At 40.7% G+C, this 25987-nt stretch overlaps 1 protein-coding gene across 3 annotated transcripts in view; it reads right to left on the bottom strand.

The window, feature by feature from the left end:
• The window catches only part of HGF (hepatocyte growth factor), a 79131-nt gene that overhangs the window by 24715 nt on the left and 28429 nt on the right, over positions 1-25987 (bottom strand). For all 3 annotated transcript variants that reach the window (XM_054017337.1, XM_054017328.1, XM_054017347.1), the window contains 4 exons: positions 22991-23111; positions 18529-18647; positions 3604-3778; positions 1407-1534 (listed from right to left, as the gene is read on the bottom strand). In XM_054017337.1, coding sequence (XP_053873312.1) covers positions 1407-1534; positions 3604-3778; positions 18529-18647; positions 22991-23111 — 543 coding nt within the window. The remainder of the gene's footprint in view (positions 1-1406; positions 1535-3603; positions 3779-18528; positions 18648-22990; positions 23112-25987) is intronic.

Raw genomic sequence — 25987 nt, 5'->3', positions numbered from 1 at the left:
AATATTGAGAAAAAGAAATGTTGAAGGAACTTGTGCAATAATGAAAGGAAAGTTGTTCTTTTACAGTAAGCATCCAAATAATTAAAGATAATCAAGTGCTATATTTAGCAGACACTATACAAGATAAAGCAAACATAACCAAAACCAGAAAACAAATTAATGAGAGAAAGTGAACCTTTCTGAAATTAGATGATCTATCCCCTTCTCGAGGCCTAAGGTCTTAACTATAGTATGCAATAACTTGCTTTTACTGTGTCTTTCTTTGATAAACTGGAAGCTTTTCAGTTTAAATATAATTTGCTTACAGTTAACTTAACAGGGTCACTGCAAATTATTCTACTTTTAAAAGCTGCCAGGATATGTTGTGCTCTTTTTAAAAAGTCCAGATGTCCTCAACAGAATTGAGAACAAAACTTCTGAACTCATTAAGGAAAGGTTCTGGATTTTGGCTGCAATAGATAACACTGGAGTTTTTCTGTTCTCTGGCATGGCCAAGGAGTAGCACACCTTCAACTTACATACAATTTAAAAACATGCCTTGATAATGAAGCATAAATTATGTTTATTTCATGGTGTGCTGTCACCAAACATTTATGTGTAAAATAATTTGAAATGGTCAATAGCACAAGACTTCATGTATAAAATGATTGATTTAAATGGTAAATATTTTAATTATAAACAGATTCCCCGAAACACATTTTTTTTTTTTTACAAACACAAAAAAAGAAGGCAAAATTTAATCCTTGTTAATACAGAAAAATGCCAAGCCGCTTATCCCACCAAAAATCTTAATGGGATGCTAAGATAAATGGAATACAGCTGAAATCTTTTCTTATGAATTATACTAAAATAGGGTCAAAAGCCTGAGCATGTCTACAAGATGCTGAATCCAGTCAACTCCCATTGATAACAATGCATCTTGCAGGATCAAATTCACATATAGAAGAGATCCAATAGGAAAATATCTATAGAAAATTTATGTAATGTTAAAGGTTCAGATTAGAATGCTTTCTGATTTTGTTTAAAATTCACAGCTATTTGGGTAGGTTGCATGTTATTGTCTAAGTTCATTTCCCGATAGTCAGGAGTCCACATTAAAACAACCAACCAACCATACATCACATCTGGTAGCTTTGTTGGCAATTTCAGCAGAGAGATCAAGACATAGCTAGGCCTGGACAATGATCTAGAGATGATCCCTCCATCTCAAGGAGAAAACACAATGGTCCAGATCTTAGTTGGTGTAAAATGGCACAGTTCCTTGCTTTCAATGGAGCTGTATTGATTTATATCAGCAGAGGATCTGATGCAATAGGGCATCAGATGGGGAAACACTTTCCCAGTCTCCAAGGAAACGAATCTGGCACCTTGAGCTTAAAATATTTTATCTCCTTTGTATCAGTTACCTTGTTCACTTGACACATCACACTTAGGTATTTGGGAGCAATAACCGATCCGAATGTTTGGGTTAGTAGTAAAACACCAAGGTGACTCCGATCCATCTGGATTTCGACAGTAGTTCTCTCTTAAATCCCTATAAAAATAAATATGCTATTTTATATTAGGCAAAACCTAAAACTTCTGTGTTCTAATTGCTTTTCTATTACAAGTTAACAATAATAGAGGCTTCTTGAAGTCTGTATGTTATTGATCAGTACTTAGTGCAGAGAGATTTAGGCAAGACAATATGAAAGCAGGGACTAATAAAGTAAGGCAATTGTAACTGGAGTATGGTTATAGGGGAATCATCTCCAGTAAATCTATGTTTTGACTAGCTATCGGATTTCACTTTAAGTACAATAATATTTTAAATATAGTATATTTCCATATGGGAACTTCCACCATTTTTTTCAAAGCTTTCTCTGATTACAAAATTCTTGCATGGCATCAGATACACCTGAAACCTATTAAAAGTATTTTAAAAAAATATATAAACCATCCCATATCATTAAAAATTCTCGGTACTTTGAATGGCTTTGTAGAATGTACAGAAATGGTGTCCTGTAGTTTCTCATTGATTTAATTAGGAAACTGAATCTTAGTATATGAAAAAATTGTGTTGAAATCCTATACAGGTGTTACCTTTTGAATAGGAATCTAATCACAAGGGAGTCTCTCTTTAAAAATCTCTCACAGCTTGAATTAAATAGTCAAACTTCTCAAATGTAAGTTTTATTCTCTAGTCTCTTGAAAGCTGTTTTCACGTTCTTTGCGATTTCACATTCAACAGTATTTTCCCATCTGCAACAGTCATTGATAACTTATGGTATAATAAATAGGCCTGATCCTGTAAACCTTATTCACATGGGTTTTCCTCAGTCACACAAACAGTTCCATTGACTTCATGAGGGCTACTAGCATGATTAATAACTACTCATATGAGTAAGGCCTGCATATCAGCGCATTATTGTTTTCCGGGTGAACTGTTGGCTACTTTTTTACAGGAGATTGTGAGAACTGTACATTGAGCCTAATCTTACAATAGTAGTGACTCGGGCAAAATGCCAAAGACTCAATTGTATTTTGGCTGAGAAAACACTGCAGGAACAGCCTCACAGATTGTCTTTAAGTGGGCTCAGGAAGGTCCTGCTTAAACATCTATGAGATTTATACAGGAGATTCAGGACCAATAGCAATTCTATTCCCCCACTGAAGTCAACAGGAATGCAAAAGGTTAACATGTGAGTGATTTTAACCCAATATTCTTGCCCAAGGAGAAAATGCTTTTAGCTTTGCACCTATATCCAAGTGACTCCAACTATTGTTCATTTTACTGATAACTCTCTAAAAGATATAACACACATTAAAGAACCCTGACAATGCTCCAGGTCAATGCAGGGACCGACGTGGCAAATATAAATGTCTTGCCCAAAACCACAGAGCAAGTGCTTCTGAAAGCCAAGGTTAGAACTCAGGCTGGAATCTCTTCCACTCAAGTCTTGTGCGCAGGCCCAGGGATCAGTGTCATTAAATCTAGACAAGGTGATGAAAATACACGCTAGAAATATAGTCATTAATGAGAAGAAAACAGAACTGACAAGAGGTCAAAATAAAAAAGCTCCAAAAAATATTATAAATGTCAAGTATCCACAGTGAGATTGTTTAGCTAAAAAGGCGGGAAAAAAACACTAAGTTACGTCTGCATATCAAAACTACAGATAAACAATTGTCTCCTTCCAAGAAACAGTGATGGTTTATTAATGGGATTTAGCCCACAGTATTCTAAACACACATGTACGTAACTTTGAAGTCAATCAGTGTACTCATGTGGTCAAAATTAAGCTCATGGGTGTTTTTAGGATAAGGGTCTTCAGTGTGTAAAAACAAAGACAGCCTTGAACCAATTCATCTGTGACCCATAATAACCCATAATTTTTGTTTTCAAAGAGTAAGAATTATTTATAGCACACTCTTGCAATATTCACATAGTTTCCAATGTCAGAGGCAACAATGAACATGTCAGCATGCAGAGTAATGATGATGATGACGACGATATTAAAAAAATAACAACCTTTCTTTGAATACCCTTTGGCGACACAAATGTCTAAATTGCAGGAACTGATCTCTGCCCTGTAATCTGTGACACCTGCACGTGCTACTCACTTGCACTTGAAGTTTTCGGGAGTGATATTGTGCTGGTGAGGAAACTGAGAGTCCCAGTGCTGACATTGGACTCCACTCCATATGGTGTTCACGGTACCTCGGTAGCCCTCACCTTGCCCCTTGATGCACTCTGTCGTTTCTACGGCAGCATCAGTGATGTTCACAATGGTCTGCGCTGTAAATGGACAGAAAAAGAGCTGTTTTCTTTTCCTAAGAGGGAGTCTGGTGTGAGTGTACTGCAGTTCAGCCTCTACAGCTACTCAAATCCAGGGCCTCTGATGACATTGTCAGTGATGGTCAAATCTGGCAACTCAAACAATTAGCTGCTCCTTTAAACTTTTACAAGACCAGTGAGATTCTCTGCGGCTGCAGAGACTCATGTTAGCACATTTGCTTTCAGGATTAGGGCATACAATGTCTGAAATATATAAGGGTTCCTACGTAAATCTTGCTGCATAGAGAGATGCTAGGTTGTTTCTACAGCAGTCAGTGTCAGAGGGATATTCTTAGTTATTATAATCCCAATCCTGAAAGTATTTACACACATTCTTAATTTCACGCAACTGAGTAGCCCCAATGAGACGTCCCACACGTTAAAGTGAAGTATATGCATAAATGTTTGAAGGATTCAGACCCTAATGTCATTTTTTTTCCCAATGCACCCAAAATATCAGTGATGGATTAATGAGCAGTACCCACTTAAAAAGCAATACATCTTATTATTAGCTAATGTCCTAAAGCTCCTTTAAGCTACTCATTTTTATGCTTCATAAAGTTAAGAAAAAGAAGTGCCCTAACTTCTGGAAACCTGAGATCAGAATTCTCTAGAGAGAGATAAATATTTTCAAGACTAACAAATGCATCAGACTCAAGATCTTTCACAGATGTCAATATGAGATGCATTAATCCTAGTCTGGGCTGTTTTGAACTAAATTCAGACAAAAAGTGGCTTCTCAAATGAGTCATTTCAAATGATTGAAAGCCTCTTTTTATTTCCTGTAACACCGCTCTACAGCCAAAATGCTTCTGAAATAAATGTAGTCAAACTTTACTAATTCTAGGTCACTGAGAATGAAAATGATGCTTAAAATTGTTGATTGGCTCTAGTTTTCAAGATATGCTATTGGGTCAGTATATACGACCCTTGACTTGGGAATGGCGGAGGATAAGTGAGTTATAAAGGGAAGGGATCTCAATTTAAACCAGAAATGACTAAAATACATCTTTGATTGGATCTAGGAATAAATCTATGACTGGGTTTGGACAGTACTTGCTTTTTAGGCAAAACAATGAATGATGCAATCTGAAGCTGGTATTGTGTCATAAATTATATGAATTGCATCGTATTATTCCTAGAAGTCATGGATGATGTAATCATAATGAAGCTTACATCACTCTGCTGAACAAATTGCCCTATATCAGCTCTAGAAATCATACAGTGTCTTGCTCTCTTATTTGTCAGTGTTTGATTTTGCAAAGGGACACATTTCTGTTTAGCCAAAGTGAGCAGAGATGCCTCGTACTTGTGTGAACAGTGCAGATAACTTCTACTATGTTTGTTGTGAAGTGACTTTTGCGTCACAAAAGTACAGTATAACCACTATGGTTAAGAAAGCCTATCACCTTTATTTTGGCTGCAAAATTGGAGATCAGGACAAGAGGTGGGCTCCACACATATGCTGCAACACTTGTGCAACAAATCTTCGCCAGTGGTTGAACAGGAAAAGGAAATGTATGCCTTTTGCAGTGCCAATGATTTGGAGAGAGCCAACAGATCATACCAGCAATTGTTACTTCTGCATGGTACCTCCAGTTGGGAAAGGTGTGTCAAAGAAGAAAAAGTGGACTGTGCATTATCCAAACATTCCATCAGCTATACGCCCAGTACCCTACGGAGAAGGACTGCCGATTCCTGATGCACCAGAATCATTCTCACTGGAGTCAGACGAGGAAGAGGAAGAGGATGAAACTTCTGGTCCTGAACCATCAATGTAACAGGACCCACATTTTCCCCCTTCCTCCTCCTCTGAACCACACCTAGTAACATAAGGTGAACTGAATGACCTTGTCAGGGATTTGGAACTACCCAAGAGTAAGGCAGAGCTGTTGGGCTCCAGACTACAGCAGTGGAATCTCCTGGCAGGTGAAGTTAGGGTTTCCATGTTCCGTGACCGTCAAAAGGATCTTGTCCCATTCTTCTTCATGGAAGGTGATCTTGTAGCCTGCAACAACATCGATGGTGTGATGGCAGCCCTCAACATCGTTCACGATCCAGATGAGTGGAGACTGTTCATTGATTTATCGAAGACGAGTCTTAAAGCTGTTTTACTGCCTAATGGCAATGTTTTGCCATCAATTCCAGTTGGTCATGCAGTCCATGTGAGGGAAACCTATGACAACATGAAACAACTTTTGAGGTGCATAAACTATGACCAACATCAGTGGCAGCTTTGTGGCGATTTGAAGGTTGTTGTTCTCTTGCTTGGTCTGCAGACTGGAGACACAAAGTACTGCTGTTTTCTCTGCGAATGGGATAGTCGTGCAAGAGATTCCCACTACATCAAGAAAGATTGGCCACTCCGACAGTCATTGGAGCCTGGGAGGAAAAGTGTTCAGCATCCACCACTTGTTGAATCAAGGAAGATTTTGTTACCACCCTTACACATCAAGCTGGGTCTGATGAAGAACTCTGTCAAGGCCATTGACAAAACACAAGCAGCTTTCAAGAACCTCCGTGGAAAATTTCCAAAGTTAAGTGAAGCTAAGATAAAGGAAGGTGTCTTTGTTGGTCCTCAGATTCGTGAACTTCTTCGAGATGATGCATTTGACCATGCACTGCATGGCAAGGAAAAGATGGCATGGAAAGCCTTCCAGTTAGTGGCAATAAATGTTCTCGGAAACAAGAAGGCAGACAACTACAGGTTGTTGGTGGAAAACCTCCTCAAGGCATACAAAAGCCTTGGTTGCAACATGTCACTAAAGATACATTTTTTGCACTCTCATCTAGATTTTTTTCCACCGAACTGCGGAGCAGTGAGTGACCAGCACGGCGAGCGATTTCACCAAGACATTGCAACAATGGAGAAACGCTATCAGGGCAAGTGGAGCCCATCAATGCTTGCAGACTATTGCTGGACAGTGACAAGAGATGCTCCATTTAATGAATACAAGAGACAAGCCAAGAAGCGCCGAGTAGACACTGAATAGGACTAAACTATGTACAGAATAGTTTTTTGTCTTTTGTTTCATAATACATTTTTTATATAACCCTTTTGCTGATTTTTAAAGTGTTACATAAACAGGACAGGTGAAATATGATCATGTAAAGCAACCATAAACACATGAAAAGACCTAGGTTTACAATTTATGATTAAAACTCTACTATCTACACAATATACATAGACATAAAATGTAAAAACTTAAATATCTTAGAAACAGTAGCCAATCAGTTGTTTTAATTGTCATATTTGAATTCAGCACATCAAAATACATAATAAATAGCACATTTTATCTCTGAAGCAGATGACTTCTCAAAAATTGTAGATCAGTGAAAAGTTGATGGGAAAGATGTAGCATAAAATTTATTAAGTAATGCAAAACTAAACACACTACCGTGATGTCAGCGTCTTCCAAATGTCCCCAAAACCCACCTTTGAATAATTATTCAAGAGTCATTTTGTAACTGTCGCTAATTGGTATTTGTCCATAGTCTGGTGAGTAATTTTACAAGTTAATTTACCAGCTATAGTTTTCAACTGTAAATACATTAATAAATGGTCTCTAAATTATTTTTTCTATGTTCCAGCAATTAGAATAATTTAGATGTATTTTATTGATGTCATTCATTCTTAGTGCTTTAGTAATTCCAGCCAACTGCGCTAATTTGCAAAGGAAATGGATCTCAGGAAAATTAAATGTTATAACATAGGGTTTCTGTAGGATTTAATTTCAAATCCCTCATTTTAAAGATCCTATTAACGTCAGTCAATAACATCAAGATGCACAGTGGTACTGTATATATATATATATATATATATATATATCTGTGCTAGAACTCAAAATTTCTCTTTTATTCATCTGTTGGATGCTTTTACCCAGGCCAGCTCCAGACACCAGCCGAGCAAGCTCGTACTTGGGGCGGCAGATTCCAAGGGGCAGCATTCCGGCCGCCCTTTTTTTTTCTTTTTCTTTTTGGTTTGCCGCTCCGGCCGCCCTGTAGGGCAGCCCGCGTCCTTCCCTCCCAGCCGACCGGAGTGGCACAGAGCCCTCCTGGCAGGTGGCGCGGTGGGAGGAGCCGCGTGGCGAGCGCTCCACTGAAGCCCTGGCCACCCCCTTCTCTCTCCCACCCCGCTCCCTCCCCTCCCCCCTGCTAGACCGGGCGCACACTCCGATGCACATCTGCAGCACAGGGAATCCCCCTGCACCCTGGCTCCGGCCACCCTGCAGGTTTTTTTCTTCCCACTTTGCCGCTCTGGCCCCCCCGCAGGTTGTTTTTTTTTGTGTGTGTGTGTGCTTTGCCACTCTGGCCCCCCCGCAGGTTGTTTTTTTGTGTGCTTGGGGCGGCAAAAAAGCCAGAGCCGGCCCTGCTTTTACCTCTGCTTCATAGTCAGATTAATTGCCTGTCTCCCCTTCCCAAGGCAGTCCAACTGCACAAGTTGCCCCTCTGCACTGAAGTTATGATTTTCAAGCTCATTCCAAAGCCAAAAGGCCATAGTGATATCCCTTGCATACCTAGGTTTCTGCAAGCTGGTAAATGCATCCTCTAGGGTGGATTCACTAAAGAGAGTAGCTGTTCTTTAGTTTTCAATTGTTAAAAATATTTTTATTGATTTTATAAATAAAGCAAGGGAGAAGAACTGTCTCTTAGAGAAGCACTTAAGACAGACCAGTGCTGGGCAGGGTTAGCAGAGGCTTGGAGAGCTCTAGGCTGACGACTCCCAAACTGGGGCCCTGACACAAAGGGGCAGAGAAGGTGCTGGGCTATGGTGAAGGGGCCCAGGGAAGTAGGCAGTGGAGGAGAGTTGGAGGAGGGCAGTAAGTGGCTGGGCCACCCCTTTTACCCCCACTTGCCAGTAATGAGTGGCTAAGCCAGCCTTCCATTTGCCCTTGGAGGAAGGGGCTAGACTGAGGATTGCAGTGACCCACTGAGACAAATGACAGAACCAGAAGCTGCTCTGCATCTTGGTTTCACCTTTTACAACGTTATATAATAATATTACACGACAGCGCTGTTGTGACGATTAATTAGCAGAGCTGAGTGAATTATTCACAATGAACAATTTATCCACTGAATTTATCCTTCCCCCCTTTAGAATAATTGCAAATAGATTGCAATTTCCTCAGACTTATTCATTCTTTGAACTAATTTAATTATATTATTCCTCAACATTTATTCTGTGTTGATCATAAACTGAGCTGAATGTATTTGGAACTTGATATCCATAAATTGAGCTGTGTCCTTTAGTTCCAATTAGTCAGGTAAGTCCCAAAGTATTATTTCAGTTATCTGATTGCATGAGAAGGCACTTCTGGTACCAATACGTAAGCCTCCAAATTTAAAATTTGGCTTCTGGAAATTCTCAAGGATGCAACTTTAAAATGCATTTTCCATGAACATTTTCAAAAGGCAAAATACAAAAGGCATATGAATATGGCCCAAAAAAATCTAAATGATTATTTCTTTTTTTACAGTATCCCATCCACCCAACTCTATCAGGTCCCTGTCCTGCAAAAAGTCCTGCATGGATTGCTTTTCAGGATCAGGTCTTAGTCCCTGATCCAGCAAACCATTTATGCACGTTTAAATTTAATCGCATGACTAGTCTCATTGAGTTCCATAGGAACACTCAAGTGCTTAAAGTTACAGATGCTTAAGTGTTTGGCAGGATCAGGGCTTAATTAGTAAAAAGGTAGAACTGACTTCAAAGGGAGTATGATGCTGTGTTATGTTTTTACATTTTTATAAAAAGTGCTTTGTGTTATATATTAACGCTGTTCTATGAAGTTTTGTAATTGTTAGCAGAAATAATTTTGTCATTTATTTGTCATTTTTTGGAACTTGAATGAAACTATTTCTTACAATTTGAGGACCAAAAGGAACCCTATTAATTTTATCACGGACTAATTCAGAAAGCTGTGACAGATTCTCCCACATCCCTTCTATGCCTCTACACTTTCACCATCACACCTCTAATGCAAAAACACAAAAGTTTCAAAAATGCAAAAGTACCAATTTCTCATAAAATTGTCTCTCTTTTAATATCTTTAAATGAACCTTTATTAAAGGAAACCCTTGTGCAGAAAAAACAAAACCCATATAGAATTTTGGGAGGAAGGACAAGCGTACAATCTGGAGCTTTGCATGGCAAACTGAGGATGATCTTCTCGATCCTACTCCTCACAACAATACTAAGGTAGGAAAAGAGCAGTCAACACTAACATCTGTTCCTTCCCTGGAGAATTTCAGTAAAGAAATGAGTATAGAAGAGACATAGAAGAGTATAGAGATAATTCGCAATGAACCCACAGAGCCAAATTCTGCTCTCAATGATACCAGTGTAACACTCGTTCGAGTCAATGGGATTACCAGGATGTAAATGGGGGAAGAATTTGTCCCTGTTTTTTAAAGACAAGCAGGTTTGTGCCTAATACAGTAGAGGAACTGTTCTAAAACAACTCAGTCATAATAAAATGCGACCTGTGTAATGCTGCAAAGTTCAGTGAGAAGCTGGGGTGATCTGTTGAGCAGGTGCTGCTCATGCATAGTAAAGCTGTCCCAAAAGAGCCGTAACTCATGCCCTGCATTATTATTGAATTTGAAATTCTAGACTATACCACAGCTCGGGTCACTTTCCTCCCCTATATTCTGAACATTGGCTCTTCAACCCCTTCTATGTGCTTGGTAGCTTTATTCTGATATACAGCACAGCAGAGGAAAAAATACCTGCTTTATAGCATTGGTGTGGAAGAACCATGTAGCGCCAATTTTAATCTACATTGCCTGAGGGATAACTAAGGAATAAATTAGAGTTGAACCCCCAAAAAACCCACAGAGGGTCATATCTTGGCACATGCTACAGCCTGAATGTGAACACCAACAATTAGCTCGGTCTGGAATTCAGATACACATTTCAGAGTTTTCCCCACCTCTATAATGGGCTGAAAAGCTTTGAATCCAAAACCCCTTTATATTTAGTGTGTTCAAAATCCAGATATGGATCCAAATTTTGACCCTGAATCTCACCTCTAGATTAAACAGAACTCCTACATATCATATTGAAAAGTATGCTAGAAGTAGAGAGATGGAGTCTTTATAAAGCGATGGAAAATAATACATAGTTACACACAGTGAACACTGTAATAACCCTCTATTAGGCCTCATTGTAAAATTAAGTGGGAGGTAACTATCGAATTTTAAACACCAGTCTCTTCCCACTGACTCACTTCTATAAACATCTGTATGTTAAGTAAATCTGAAGCTTGAGTTGCACTTCCTTTATTTGTGTAGTTTGTTTCAGCAAGACACTCGAAGGGCTTGCCTACATATGGACACTCGGGAAAGTCAAGACAAATTAAGTGAAGGTCTGAAGTTAATGTGCCTAAATCCAAGTGCACTAAACACCTGCATGGATGCTCTCATTCAGAAGTAAAGTGATCTTGGTGCATTGTTGCTTAGGAGGATTAAACTACAACAAACTTTACTTCTGAATGAGAGTATCCACATGGAGGTTTTAATTTATGCACTTTAACTTCACAGCTTTAGTTAATTCATTTAAACTCCCTGAATAGACAAGCCCTAAGTCACAGCTCAGCATTCAAATCAGCAAGGGAATCTCTGCTTCTAAAAAATTTAGTTGACAAAAATAGAGGAGTTCCATTTCTTTATCCTCCCAATCAGTGTTGACAACAGCACCATCGGCCCTCTGACCCACGCTATCAACCTTGTTGTTATTTCTCCTTTCTCCTTCACCCATCGCCTCCAGGCACTCACTGAGTCCTGTTACCTCTTCCTCCTTAATACCTCCAAACATAATCCTTTCTTCTTTGTCCCTTCTACTCTGATCTAGGCTTTCAATACTTCTCACACTGACTGACATCTGCAGCCTCCTCTTCACTGTGCTCCCAAAAAATGTCTCCTCTCCCCTCCCCGTGTAGGCCAACTAACTGTATCCTTTTCCTCTGTCACTCTAGCCATGTTACTGTGTCCACCCCCCACCTCTGATTATTATAACAGGCATCCACTCTCCTTTCCCATTAATCCCAAATTCCTTGTCCTTATCTCCTCTTCACAATCCCTGTCCCTGCTTCCATCTCTGCTCTCATTTCCTCCTACACCCATTCTGACTATTTTAATGCTCCTTTGTATCTTCTCGCCTAACTAGAAATTGGCCCAAGCCAAAACCACATCCACATATGTGAACAACTTCAAACCAACTTGTGTGCTCAAAACCTCAATCCAGATCCAGCTTCTGCAGTTTGAATCCATCTCTAATCCTTATTGTTCCCATCATCTCCTTCTCACACTCTTGGCTTTATGTCTTCATTTTTATACTGTCTACTGTGCTTGAAAGAGATTTCAGTTTCTGATACACCAAGTCCCCTCCTTCTGCCCCTTCAAATCCTTCCCTAAACATACATTTATTTTATGAAGTCATCCCTACATTGATTTCATCACCAAAAATGTTGCCTTCTTGCATGTGAACTCTTTCACATACCATATTTCTGAATTAAACTGCAAACACCTTGGTGCAGAGACAGGATTTGCTGTGTTATATACACTAATGCATGCTATGTACCAAATCCTGAGCTGCTGCTGAGAAGTGTACTCGGTGAAGCTTGGGTGGAGTATGAGGGAGGGAGCACAAAGGTGACTGTAAGCCAAGAATTCATCTGTGCTGAGGAATCACATGTTAGCCGGGTAAACCAGCTCTAAGGCAGTTTATGCAAAGCTGCTCTAACACACAGTAAGTTCTGGGCCAACAAATTATAGTAATAATAGCAGCAAAAGGCAATTTCAGATTAATTTAGAGAAGATACTACAGTAATTGATTATCAATTTAGTTTTTTTTTTATTATGAGGTTTCATCATCAACCTTTAGTACTTATATGGCCCCTGTAGTAGGAAGAGAGCCTGAGACATAAGCCCTTGTATCATAGGCCTGGTATGAGGCAGGACCAGCTCACACAATCTGGCAAGAATAGGGCTAATATTGCAAAAATACTCATTCCTCAGAAGTGCTAAGCACAGAGTACTCAGGCAAACACATCCTGATATCAAGTAGTACCAGAACATCCCACTATTAAGGATGATGCAAAAACATCCCCCAAGGATAACAGGAACCCACTGACCCCTCCTTAAAGATAAGGTCAGGATAACAGTACGTAATAAAGATGTTTTGATCGAACCAACATGTACAAGTTAATAACTAGCCACGTCAGGGGGCAGTAACTAACTATGTCAGAGGCAGTACTAACTTATATGTATCAGGGTATAAAAATGCATCTCAAAGGGAATATCTTTGTCCAGCCGAGTGGGGAATGGAAAGTCCCGCCTTTCACTGAGATGCATCCATCGTCACGGGTATACACGTCATAGTATCCTAGGAGAGTCTGCCAGGTGCTATTACTGTGCTTTGTCAACAATAAACCTGGCCTGGCGCCTTTGTACCTTAATGGATTTTGTGGTCATTTGGGTGGTTCACTCAAGGTCTGCTGTGCTGGCTGGGGCAGCACACAGGGAGAACACACATATGCAGCCAAACATCTAACCACAGCCCCCATTACCCTAGTATCTGAGCACCTCACAATTTTTAATTTATTTATCCTCACAACATCCTTGTGAGGTAGGGAAGTGCCATTATCCCCATTTTACTGATGGGGAACTGAGGTACTGAGAGAGACTAAGTGACTTCCCCAAGGTCTGTGGTTGAGCAAGGAATTGAACCCAGGATTTCCAAAACCTCACCTACTGTCCTAACCTCAAAAACAGTGGTTTTCAAACTTTTTAGGCTACATACACCTTTCCAAATAATGTAGCTTACCGCACACCCCTATCTGAGATAGGCAGAAGCAATGCGTGGGGCGGGGGGGCATGCAGGGTCACGTGCCCCCTCAGATTTCTGCCTTCTATTGAGAAACAACTTCTAGAGGTTTTCAAACTGTGGGACACATACCTCTAGGGGAGCACGGAGGAAAGTTCAGGGGAGCAAGCGGCAATGCGAGGCAGCTTGGGCCGGTGAGGCCAGGCAGCTCAAGGAAGGAGTGCCACCTCCACCCCCTGACTCACCTCAGCGAGCCACTCAGTCTGTCTGGGTGGGGGCAAGGCGCAACCAAAAATTGTAACTCAAGGGGGTGGAGCGCTCAGCTCAAAGTTTTGAAAAAGCTCCCCCCCTCCCCGAACGTTACTCTGCAGGCCCCTACGGGGGCGAACCCCACAGTTTGAAACCCTCTGATTCTGAGGTACACCAAAGCTGCTGCAGTTTTAATTGAAAGGAGATTCAACTTGATTAGATTGCCAAGTCTTGCTAAATAAAATGTACTGTTGGCCATTATAGGATTTTTCCCATGTACCCCCTGATGAGAGCTCACGTACCCCTAGGGGTATGTGTATCCCAGTTTGAAAACCACTGCACTAAAACATCCATCATCATTTAATGGAAAAAACTCATATTTACCTGAGTTTTATTCAAGTTTTGAAGATTTTAAAGAAGTGGAGGTTTTTTTCTGCTGTAAAAGTATACAAATTAGAACACTGCTTGCTACTATTGTCTGATTAGTACTGTGAAATTGATAAATTGCCTGATTCCAAGGAACTTGTGTATTGTGCATGCATCTTTTACATATTCACCCTACAGAGAACACTACCATTTACTATAATGAAAATTTAGTTTCAAGTGTGGAATTCCCCGTCAGCTGAAGATCCAAAAGAAGACTGTGTACTCAATGCAGAGAGCCCAACTTCATCACAATATCAAGAGCAAAGTGCTCAGGATCATTAATGTAGGCCATTTATTTTTAGAAGGGCTGGTACTGGGATTGCATTTCTTGAAGACTCTAACGTAATCTTGACTGTTGGGGGCGGAGGAGCCATTACTAGAGTTTGGAAAAGATCCCCTAGCATATGTCTTTAAAAAAATTGGATCAGACTGTGAATGTTAAGAGTTACATTGATTGTTAAGCTTATTTGACCACCAAAGCCAGATGTGAATCTTCAGAGCACTGACACATCAGCTTGGGAAATGCCAAAGGGTAAACATTTATAAAAGTTGCATTTGTAAAAACCGTCAGAAATGATAACTTAGACAAATTTTTTAGTAATAAAATCTCCACTACCAGAAAAAAAGTATATGAATATGTTACAACAGAGGCTGATTATTCAATAAAATACACATGTTGAAAGTAGTTGTGGACAGAGGTGGATTAGGGGTTTGTGGGGCCCTGAGCCAGAGCAAGTGGGGGCCCCTCCTCACCTCTTCCACCTGCAGTCCTCTCCAACCCTTCCCCACCCCCACTTACCCCACTCCACCTGCCCAGCCCTCCTGCCAGGGAGTGAGATTGTGGCGCAGGGGCTTGCCCTTCCCCGCCCGCCTGGCGCTCCTGGCAGGGAGTGGGGTCAGGGCGCGGGGGCTTCCCCCACTCCCTGGCAGGAGGGTCAGGTGAACATGCAGAGTGGGGCAAGCCCCTGCACCCTGACCCCGCTCCGTGGCAGGAGTGCCGGGCGAGGGGAGTGGGTTAGGAGCGCCCATTTTTCTGGGCGCCCCCACTGGTTGTGGAAAGAACTACCCAGTAAAAAATAAAGATTAAAGAAACAAATAAGTAAATTGCTCTTCACAATCTTTAAACTAGGTGTAGAGACTCAACTGTTTTATATTTAAGACAAAAACTTGGTCCAAACTAAATGATGTCTTTTGCTTAATAACTTCCCAGTTGTTCTTGGAGGCCAAAGTCGGACGCTCAGGTAGCAAAAAGTCCAAATACAAGAAGGTGCTTAAGTTCACAGGAGAGCTCTTTCGGCACAAGGTCACACATGAACTGATGTACAGATTTTTGAAGCCACTATTTTTGATCACATAAGGCAGCAGGGTCACTTCCAAGTAAGTTGCCACTGGTCTGGGCACCCCCTTTACAGACATCATACAGCATGGCAAATTGTCCTTTCCTTTACACCACTTTTACAATGATGTAACGCTTCTGACTTTAGTGGAATTATTCTAGACTGACGCTGATCCATGTGAAAGCAGAATTAGGCTCAAAGTGATGGTCTACATCAAGGAATAAATCCGGAGTAACATCACTGTAGTCAACAGAGTTACACCAGCATAAATACAGGGTAAATGAGAAGTTAGTCATGGCCAAAAAGGTTACAGTAGCATAAAACTAGTACTGTACAAGTGACTATGGGCTGTTCAGAAGTATTGATGGGCAAAATTTGAAAACATTGAGAAGTTTAAATTGGACAAGAACCCAAAAGTTAAGGAGATAAATTCTGCTTTTACACTGTGTGCAGCCTCTTGGATGTTATACAGGGGTGCAAGGCAGAATGTGGCCCCAGATGTTTTATCCACACTTTGACCATTGAGGGGCTAAAAAACTGGAAGAACATATTTGTCCATACAATTTCCAGTTCTCTCTCATTTTGGGCTAGTTGAAAATACCACTTTTTCTTGTCTCAGTCAAAACCAAAAATTGCAGAGGACTATGAAAACTAAAACAAACAATCATAAAAGTTCACTCAACTGTTTTTCTTTTTTTTTCTTTAAATCCACAAATAAATAAATTTAGCTTCCGCATGGATAAATGGTCTGATGGTGTGGATTTTTAACAGCATCAGTTAACCTTTAAAACTAACTGTGACAAATTCTGATGTCATTTATAACCATGAAACCTTACCAAAGCCACAATCTCGCTGAAGAATAGTACTGCACATAAAGAGCTCTCAAGACATAAGTACATATATCCTTACACAGAAAAAAAAACTATGTTAAAAACGACATTAAGGTAGCAAAGTCCAGCACTCAAAAGTCAGGAAATGCCAAAATTGAAGTTCCCTGTGTGACCTTAATTTGGTCGCTTGTGCATGTGCATTATGGCACAGCCCTTAACTATGTGATTTCAGTCTATTTTTTCCAAAGGACCCTCTCATTCAGTGCAGAGGATGGACCTGCTGTGGGGATGCATCATGGTCGTGTAGTAAAAAAGAGTGTTGTCTGCAGGATCCCTGATTCATTTGCTACTGAAGTTGAAAGGTGTATAGTGAAGGAGGCAGAGGTTGCAAGAAGAGAAAGGACTGTCTCATGATTTAGGCAGTTGAATGCTGCCCTGGAGAGCTAGATTCTATCTCTGCATCTGCCACAGATTTCCTATGTGATGCTAGGCAAGTCACTTATACCACACTTTTCACAGGTGGCCACTAATTGTGTGTTCCTTATTCGCTGGGTGCCCAACTTGAGACACCTGGTTTTCAGAAGTCCTGAGCACTCACAACTGCAACACAAGTCAGTGGGAGCTGTGTTTTGAACATATAAAGTGCTTTATAATACTAAGGACACTAAAAATCACCTCAAACTGGCACTCAGAGTTAGTAGACACTTTTCATCTAAATCTCTCTGTGCCTGATTCCCATCAGTAAAATGGGGAATAATAGCACCCCTTATTCCACAAGGGCATTATGAAAATAAATGTATTCATGTTTATGAAGCACTCAGATACTATAGTGATGAATACTATAGAAATCCCATAAGGAAATGAATAATTCTGTCTTCAGAGGAGGGTTTGAATTGTGTCCAGTAAGCAAGCCAGGAGATCACATATTGAACAAGGATAAAAATATTGTATAGCTGCCCATTCAGTGAGCACTATCCATCCTAAGCACTGAATGAGGTAGAAGCCCTGTTTAAAAATGTGTATGTGATTATGTAATTGAAATCTGTATCATAATACATACACCCAAAGGAGTGGAATTAAGATTGCATAGGCAACCTTAATTTTGGAATTTCCTAATTACTCTGTGCTTGATTGTGCAACATTAATGTTCTTTTAATTTTGGCTTCCTTGTGAGCACAGCCCAACAGATTGCCCTTGGTGTGACAAACTGTGGGCAGAAACAGAATTATGGGGACAACCTTTACCCACCAAATGTGATTTTTGTGGGTGGAGAATGGATGGTCCTTATAACAAGATCCAAAACAAACATCCTGAGGGCAAGGATGGGCAGAGGCCTAGTAGAACCTCTAGAAAAGGAGGGAAAGTGAGGGAGAAGACGTATCTTTCCACTGGAAAAAGGGAGGAGACATGTGACAGAGTGATGAGGGCTAGCACTTGAGCCAGCACTCTAGGCACCATTATTAGTATTAATTAGGTTTGCCTGGAGAAGTCCTAATTGGACAAGGTGTACCTGACTACCAGGCCAGATTGGGGTCGGTGAATGAATGATCCAATGAGGCATGCTCAAGGGGAAAAAGAGGAGAGGAACAGAAAGCTAGGTGAGCTTGACCAAGGGGTCGCTCCTCTATTTGGGAGAAGGGGTTAGAAAGTTAAGATACGGTGTCTAGAAGTATGGAGACACTGCTATGGATTGGTGGAAGGATTAAAATACTATAAATAAACCGCACAGTGGTATTTACAAGGAAGACATCTCAGTGCAGTCTGTGTTTGTGGAAGAGGTGGGAGTGTGGCATGCTACCCTGTGACATGTATTAAAGTGTATTAATAGAATAACTATAAAAAGTGCTAAATAATGCATTGCTGATTATGTCTTATGCAGACTATTGATGAGATTGTAAGCGCTGTTCTTTGCTTTATTTTAAAATTAAGCAAAGCACAATGAATGGACAAAAACAGTTATATTCCCCACCCATTTAGAACAGACTATTTGAGTCCAGATTTGGGAACGGGAAAAGGAAGCAATAAATTTTTGCTTTAACTCACCACACGTTTTAATTGCACAGAACTCCCACGGGGTGTCAGGGTCAAGAGTGTAGCACCATGGTCTTGGCTTGCCATCGGGATTGCGGCAGTAATTATCATCAAAGCCCTTGTCAGGATATCTGCAAACCACACCAACAAATGCGTTCAGCGCGTCTGGCAACACTATACAGGCATGCACAAGACGTGTAAAGAACCAATTCCATCTCAGACAAGTTTGATACAGTGCCTGCTGGCTTGGGACCTGATCGTGTGGGGTTGGGGAATACCCTCTACTCCCATAGAGGAAAATGAGGGTGAAACCTCACTGGAAGCACTGAGCAGAATCAGGCCCTTGGAGAGGGAGACTCAGCTTTGGTAACATGCAGGACACCAGATGGGGTAACTCAGCTAATTGCTTCACTCTAGAGCATGGCCATCCCTTGACAGACACACAAGTCTCACATTTTTTTTTCCAAACAGCCAAATGAAGTGTGGATTATATAAACACTGCCTGGCATGCCAGACTCATTAAGAAAACAGGTTCTCTAGTGCAACAACCCTGGGTTCAAACTGGAAGCTATTTTCAATTGCTTTGTGCTAATGATAGCTCCATTTTGGTAACACAGCTTGTTCTAGGTCATGCCCTCATTTCCAGCATTGCAAAAAATATTTAAAACTTCCCTCTCCCTTTATCTTGTCAAGGTTTGAAACTGTCGGGTTATTTTAATTGTTTCCATATTTGTCTCGCCTCTGTTAAACGGACAAATGGGGGGAACATAATAAGGAGACTTACTTTATCTAAATGGTCATAGAACCAGCCATAAACTTCCAAATGCGGGGATAAATGTAAAATGTATTTATTGCCAATAAATGCAAAATGCTTTGGTTTTGCAGGTTTTTTGCAGCATGTTTGAAAGAGAACAAAAAGACGGCTTGCCCAAGGGACTACTGTGAAAACTTATTTAAGGGGACAAAAATGTTAACTACCTATGAACCTGAGACCTTCCCACAATTGCAAGCAGATGTGCTTCTCATGAGGACATGATTTACACGTGATTTACAAAGGTGTGCCGATAGGGTTCTCTACCCACCATACACTCATCCCAAAGTCTGTTTGTACAATCCTGCCTTCCTTGGGATAAATCACACTCCCTCTGCTACAGCAGGGTTTGAAAGGTGGGGTAGGGAGAGAATTGAAAGAGGATTCAATCATTATTGTCATTGAACCCTGCAGAATGGGGTGAGGAGACAGGGCTATAGCAACATGAGAGCTTTTTATCCGCAGTCGCAACTGTGCTCCACGATACTCATTACTGCTTCAAGACAATTGCTAAGTTCTAAACTGGGAGAGGGGGTGAAGTATAAAAGTACCCTGATATCTCCAAGGACCTTCCTCTGACCCCCCACAACCGATCAGTCCCTGGGATGGGGCCAGGGGAGGGGGTAGGATCCTCAGAACCATTTCCCCTAAAGGCCATCATGTAACTGTACACTAAGGGCTCAATCCTGCAAGGTGCTGAGCACTCCTGTCCCAATCCAGCAAGGCACTTAGGCAAAGATTTAACTTCAATTGCATTATTTATGGCTTAACAATCATCACCAGAGTGCTCAGCATCTTGCAGGATCAAGCCATATAGACAGAGAAATGGGGAAATTTCCAGCACTATCCACTGACATCTTTTATACCCTGAGTATAAATAGATTCTTAGGGAACTGCTCCCTGCAAGGACTACAGATGTCCTTGGTTGCAGGAGGGTGTTAGGGTACAAAGCTAATCTGAGTATCAGTGGGGTGGGAAAGAAGCCCTTTTAGACTTCCTCTAACCTTGGGGAACAGAAGAACTCCAGTTTACCTCCCTCATTTGCTCACATGCAGAGAGAGTGGGTGAGGAAAAAGCTGTCCTGCTCGGTTACTGATTTTGCCTACAGTGTTCTCAGATCTGCTTGCTCCTTTCCATGTCCCTGGGAGTCAACTAGTAGCTATTTTAGTCCCTACAGCAGAAGACCATTTAGTGTCCCTTCCCTCACAGGTAGCCACAACAAGCAGGGATAAACTGGATGATGGGTTTGCAATCTGGCCAACCCAATCTCAGATTTATGTCGCTGAGAATTATGTAATGGCCCTGTAGGAGTTAGTCCAGTCTCCAGGTTTCTTTCCCCCAAACATACCCTGGGCCATAGTCTGCCGCTTGGATCAGAGGAGGATTCTCAGGATTCCTGAGATCTTTCAGATCCCCTGTTACACCTCCTTAGTGATTTTTGTTAGGTTTATTATTTGTTTTTCCCCATCCTCCCCCTGAAGCAGCAGTAGTAACCTTGACTTCAGTGGCTAAGAAAGCAACAAGACACTGCTCCAATGTCAGAGACAAGTCCATTTCTAGGTTTGAAGAGAGTTATCCATCGAAGTTCTGAATATTGCATATTTTTTTCAAACAGACCAAGATTGCTCTTTAACACCAATGGACGACCCTTATTTATTTGTTCATGTTGAAGTTTACCTCCCAAATGCATCCCTAACATGAGTATACTGTTGTAAATTAAATTACACCAGTGATTAATTTGGCCCTCTGATTTGTCACACTTAAAAAAAATTGAATAGTGTTTTGTGGGGGCTAAAACTTTTACTGTTCATAAATATTCCAATTTTTTGTGTTCAAGGCTACAACCTTGTAGGTCAAGTTGTTGTATAAAGCCATTTCCATACCAGGGATATAAATCAGGAGGTTGTAATGAAAAGACAGACAGATTTTAAACTGGTACTGGTTCATCTCAGTATTTCTCTGCTATACATGAATATAAGTCACAGTCCTGCGTTGTGCTCCGTACAGAGGGACTGCTGTCCCAACGCCAAGCCACGTCAGTCTCAATGAGATTCCATGAAGGTGCAACAGTGTGTCTGTGCAGAGCACAAAGCAGGATCATAGAATCATAGAATATCAGGGTTGGAAGGGACCTCAGGAAATCATCTAGTCCAACCCCCTGCTCAAAGCAGGACCAATCCCCAACTAAATCATCCAAGCACCAGAATGAAATCCTGGCTCCACTGAAATCAATGACAAAATTCCCATGGACATCAGTGATGCCAGGATTCCACCCTTAGGGCAAGTCTACACTACAAAATTAAGTTGACCTAAGCTATGTTGACATACAGCCACTACAGTAAATAAATTGGTTTTGCATGTCCATGCTACGCTCCTTGTGTCAGCGGTGCTTGTCCTCACCAGGAGTGCTTGCACTGATTTAATTGTCAGTGTGGGGCATTGTGGGATGGCTTTTGAAAGGCAGCAACACTGAATGTAAGCAACAGTGTCCACATTGACACTGCGTCAGTCTAATTACGTAGCCCTAAGTGGTACGCCTCTCGTGCAGGTGGAGTTATGAAGTCGGTAAAGTGGGTGAGTTACATCAGTGGGAGCTACATTTTAGTGCCTTACATCGACCATACTGTAATGTAGAGCAGGTCTCAGACTTCTTTTTCCCGGATAGCTCTCATTTATTCACACCCCTGAGCAACACAAATTATGCTGACATAAGCTGTGGTGTAGACATAGCCTAAAGCTACCAGTACCTTATTTTAAAGCATAATGACTACATTTCATTATTAATACTTGGTACTTTATAGGGACACATTCAGAGGAAGAGCTCAGATATTTGCAGATATGAATTAATCCCAACAACATTCTTGTGAGGTAGGTTAGCATTATTTTACCTATTTTATAAATGGGCTTAATCAAAATCAAATTTTTCAGAAAGGCTTGTTTCAGTCTGAGCCCGTGTTAGGTTCCCCCTCCCTAATGCAGTAAGGGTTCAAAGGCCTTTATGTGTGGCCTAAACCCACCCACATAGCCTCTCCAGAAGGGAGTGTAAATGTTGCAGATGGCTGTCTGCACTTTGGTGAATTTCACGCACTAGAATAAAACCTTTCTTGTCTGCAGTTTTTTAATGCTATTTCTGACTCACTTTTTTGGCATTATATCTATATCTCATCAAGTTATTGTCCAAAACATAAATCTATGATCATAAAATGCTGAACTTAAACATTCATAATTGCTTTTCCAGGATGAAAATCAGTGTTGATTTTTTTTTAACACCTTACGCAACATAAACTAGAGAATTAAGACTGATAATTGCATAGGGTCTAGCTATTCATTATTGAAGTAAATGGATATATTGTAAATTATTAATGTTGGAAGGCTAAATTCATCAGTATTTGTAAAGGGCTTTGAGATCTCTGGTAGGTGTAAAGTATTACTACTACTAGTAATTATTATTATTTATTTTGTTGTTGTTATGATGTTTGTTTTTTTTCTAGTGACGTCACTCACTCTGTGTATACAGACATATGTATCTCCTCAGACCATGTAAATTCACATAGCATATCTCCATAAAGTTCAATGCAGCTGATTTAAACTAGCTGAGGTTAGGCCTAACGAGTACCAGAATATGTGTAATTTTTAAAAGAAAACAGTGAAGAAGTATTTTACCTCTCTGGTCTGAATTTGTGCCTGTGTGGTCTCTGAAGGTCCCAGCGCTGACATTCCTTGCCTGATTCAGTGTGATCCATTGGCCCTCTGTAACTTTCTCCATTGCAGGTCATGCATTCAACTGAAAACAAAAAATAGTATGTTAGTAGCTCATAACACTAGTAGAAAGAAATTGCTGTCATAAACTGAAGCTGTCCTGCACAGAGAATTATAATATTATAAAAATAATACTTCCTAGATCATCAGTTTCACACAGGTGTAAGACGCGAAAAAGAGTCCGGTGGCACCTTATAGACTAACAGACGTATTGGAGCATAAGCTTTCGTGGGTATTCACCCACAAAAGCTTATGCTCCAATAAGGTGCCACCATACTCTTTGTCACTTTTTACAGATCCAGACTAACACGGTTACCCCTCTGATACTTGACAGGCGTAAAAAACGCCCTTCAAAATAACGTCTCACTGTGGGTTCCTTTTAAGATCTTGTCAGATGATTAGATTTGGTGCCAGGTTAGTTCACAATCAAGTTACTTTGGATGCATCTGGATGGAAGCATTTGAGGCATTTACATACCCAGCATCTTTCTTGGGCCTTTATAGAAATTAGTTTGAGTGTTAAATGAAGACCTAGATCTAAGTTTTGATAAAGCACACACCAAGCAGGAAATGTTACCATTGATTAAATAAGTGATACCTGCTTGTATGACAATTATATAAATATATGTACACATAAGTTGTGATGAAACCTGATTATAGATAAAGTTAAAATCAAATTGAGATTAATAGGTGTGGATGCACCCATTAATTAGCATAACAATAAGGATAAATTAATCACAATCACCCACTTAAGGCAAAAGGGTTATGGTTTTGGATTGTGTGGGTGGAAGGGTTTGTTTTGGTAAGTCTGTAGGTGAGTAGGCAGGGGCAGAACACAGAACAAGGGAGAAACAGAGGCAGCCTGAAGAAAACAAAGCTGAAATCTGTAAACATACAGTGACCCTACGAGAAATTTAGGAATGGTCTGGGTCAGGCGTGCTGGATTAAAAGATGCCTGGACCGGTAAGCTAAGAATCCACTCCTTATAGATTCATAGACTTTAAGGCTATAAGGGACCATCATGACCATCTAGCACATTGCAGGCCACAGAACCTCACCCACCCACTCCTGTAATAGACCCTTAACCTCTGGCTGAGTTACTGAAGTCCTCAAATCATGATTTTAAGATGTGATGTTATAGACAATCCACTATTTACACTAGTTTAAACCTGCGAGTGACCTATGCCCCATGCTGCAGAGGAAGGCATAAAGAAACCTCAGGGTCTCTGACAATCTGACCCAGGGGAAAATTCCTTCCAGACCCCCAATATGGCGATCAGTTAGACCCTGAGCACATGGTCCTATTGCTGTTGGTTCCTCCTGCATTCAGAGAAGCAGGATGATGTACACTCCTTGTAAATAAACAAGATTGCATCAAAGCATGTATTAGACTCCATCATCAATTTCTGCTCCCAACTGAAATATCTCCAGGGCCCTGAACTTTGGGTCAAAAAGGGGTAACTAATTTATATATACACATTATATTTATATACACCTCTCCCCGATATAATGTGACCCGATATAACATGAATTCGGATATAATGCGGTAAAGCAGCGCTCCGGGGGGCCGGAGGGGGAGGAGCTGCACACTCCAGTGGATCAAAGCAAGTTCGATATAACACCGTTTCACCTATAATGCGGTAACATTTTTTGGCTCGCGAGGACAGCATTATATCGGGGTAGAGGTGTATAAATATACATTTACATTTAAATGTACAAATCACTTAGGGCTTGTCTACCCCTAAAAACATTATAGTGGCATAGCTGAGCTGCTGTACTGCTTCAGTGTAGACACTACCTATGCAGATAGGAGGGATTCTCCCATTGGCGTAGGTAATCCACCTCCCCAAGATGCAGTAGCTAGGTTGATGGAAGAATTCTTCTGTCAACGTAGCACTGTATACTTGGGGACTTGGGCCAGTTTAACAATTCCACTCACCCTGAAAAATCCACATCCCTGATCAATGTAGCTAAATTAACCTAATTTTCTAGTGTAGACCAAGCCTTCGAAAATGATAATTTAGGCAGTTAGAGAATGAATTCTTCAGTCAAATCATCAGCCAAGAAGCCCTTGATCTTGCATTCAGCTGCAGGTCTAATCCCAGCTGGAGCGCACTTTAGATTCAGGCTGTAAATTTTGATTCTTGGTCCAACAGAGTCTGGATTTGTTAGCCTTCCTAGCATATTGCAAAGCTTACTCCAAATGCCAACAGTAAAGAAGGGAATAGGCTGATTAGCAGGGTAGGAGGGCTTGGATTTGAGGTAAATAAGGCAGTCATATTAATATATTCCTGAACTGAAGAACTGCTGAGCCCAACACTTCAATATACTGAATATCATTGACCACGTTTTGTGACATGCCGAAGGGAAGGCATGGGATTTAATTCTATAAAAATCAAAATAAATAAATCAATATAAGAGGAAAGGAACAGCTTCCATATGAGGAGAGATTAAAAAGATTGGGACTGTTCATCTTAGAAAAGAGACGACTAATGGGGGATATGATAGAGGACTATAAAATCGTGAATGGTGTGGGAATAGGGAAGCGTTATTTACACTTTCACATAACACAAGAACTAGGAGTGACAGAATGAAGTTAATTGGCAGCAGGTTTACTGGAAGTATTTCTTCATCCAACACAAGGTCAACCTCCATACTCTGGAAAGAGATGTTGTGAAGGCCAAAAGTGTAACTGGGTTCATAAAAGAATTAGATAAGCTAATGGAGGATAGGTTTATTAATGGCTACTAGCCAAAATGGTCAGAAATGTAACACCACACTCAGGGTATCCCTTCACTTCCAACTGACGGAAGCTGGGACTGGACAACTGGATCACTTGAAATTTCCTTGTTCTGTTCATTCAGTGGCACAGGCCACTGTCAGAAGACAGGATGAATCATTA

Source organism: Malaclemys terrapin, chromosome 1 (genome assembly GCF_027887155.1).
Source record: "Malaclemys terrapin pileata isolate rMalTer1 chromosome 1, rMalTer1.hap1, whole genome shotgun sequence".
Lineage (NCBI taxonomy): Eukaryota > Metazoa > Chordata > Testudines > Emydidae > Malaclemys > Malaclemys terrapin.
The sequence above is the reverse complement of the archived record's forward strand: the minus strand, read 5'-3'. Positions and strand labels throughout refer to the sequence as shown.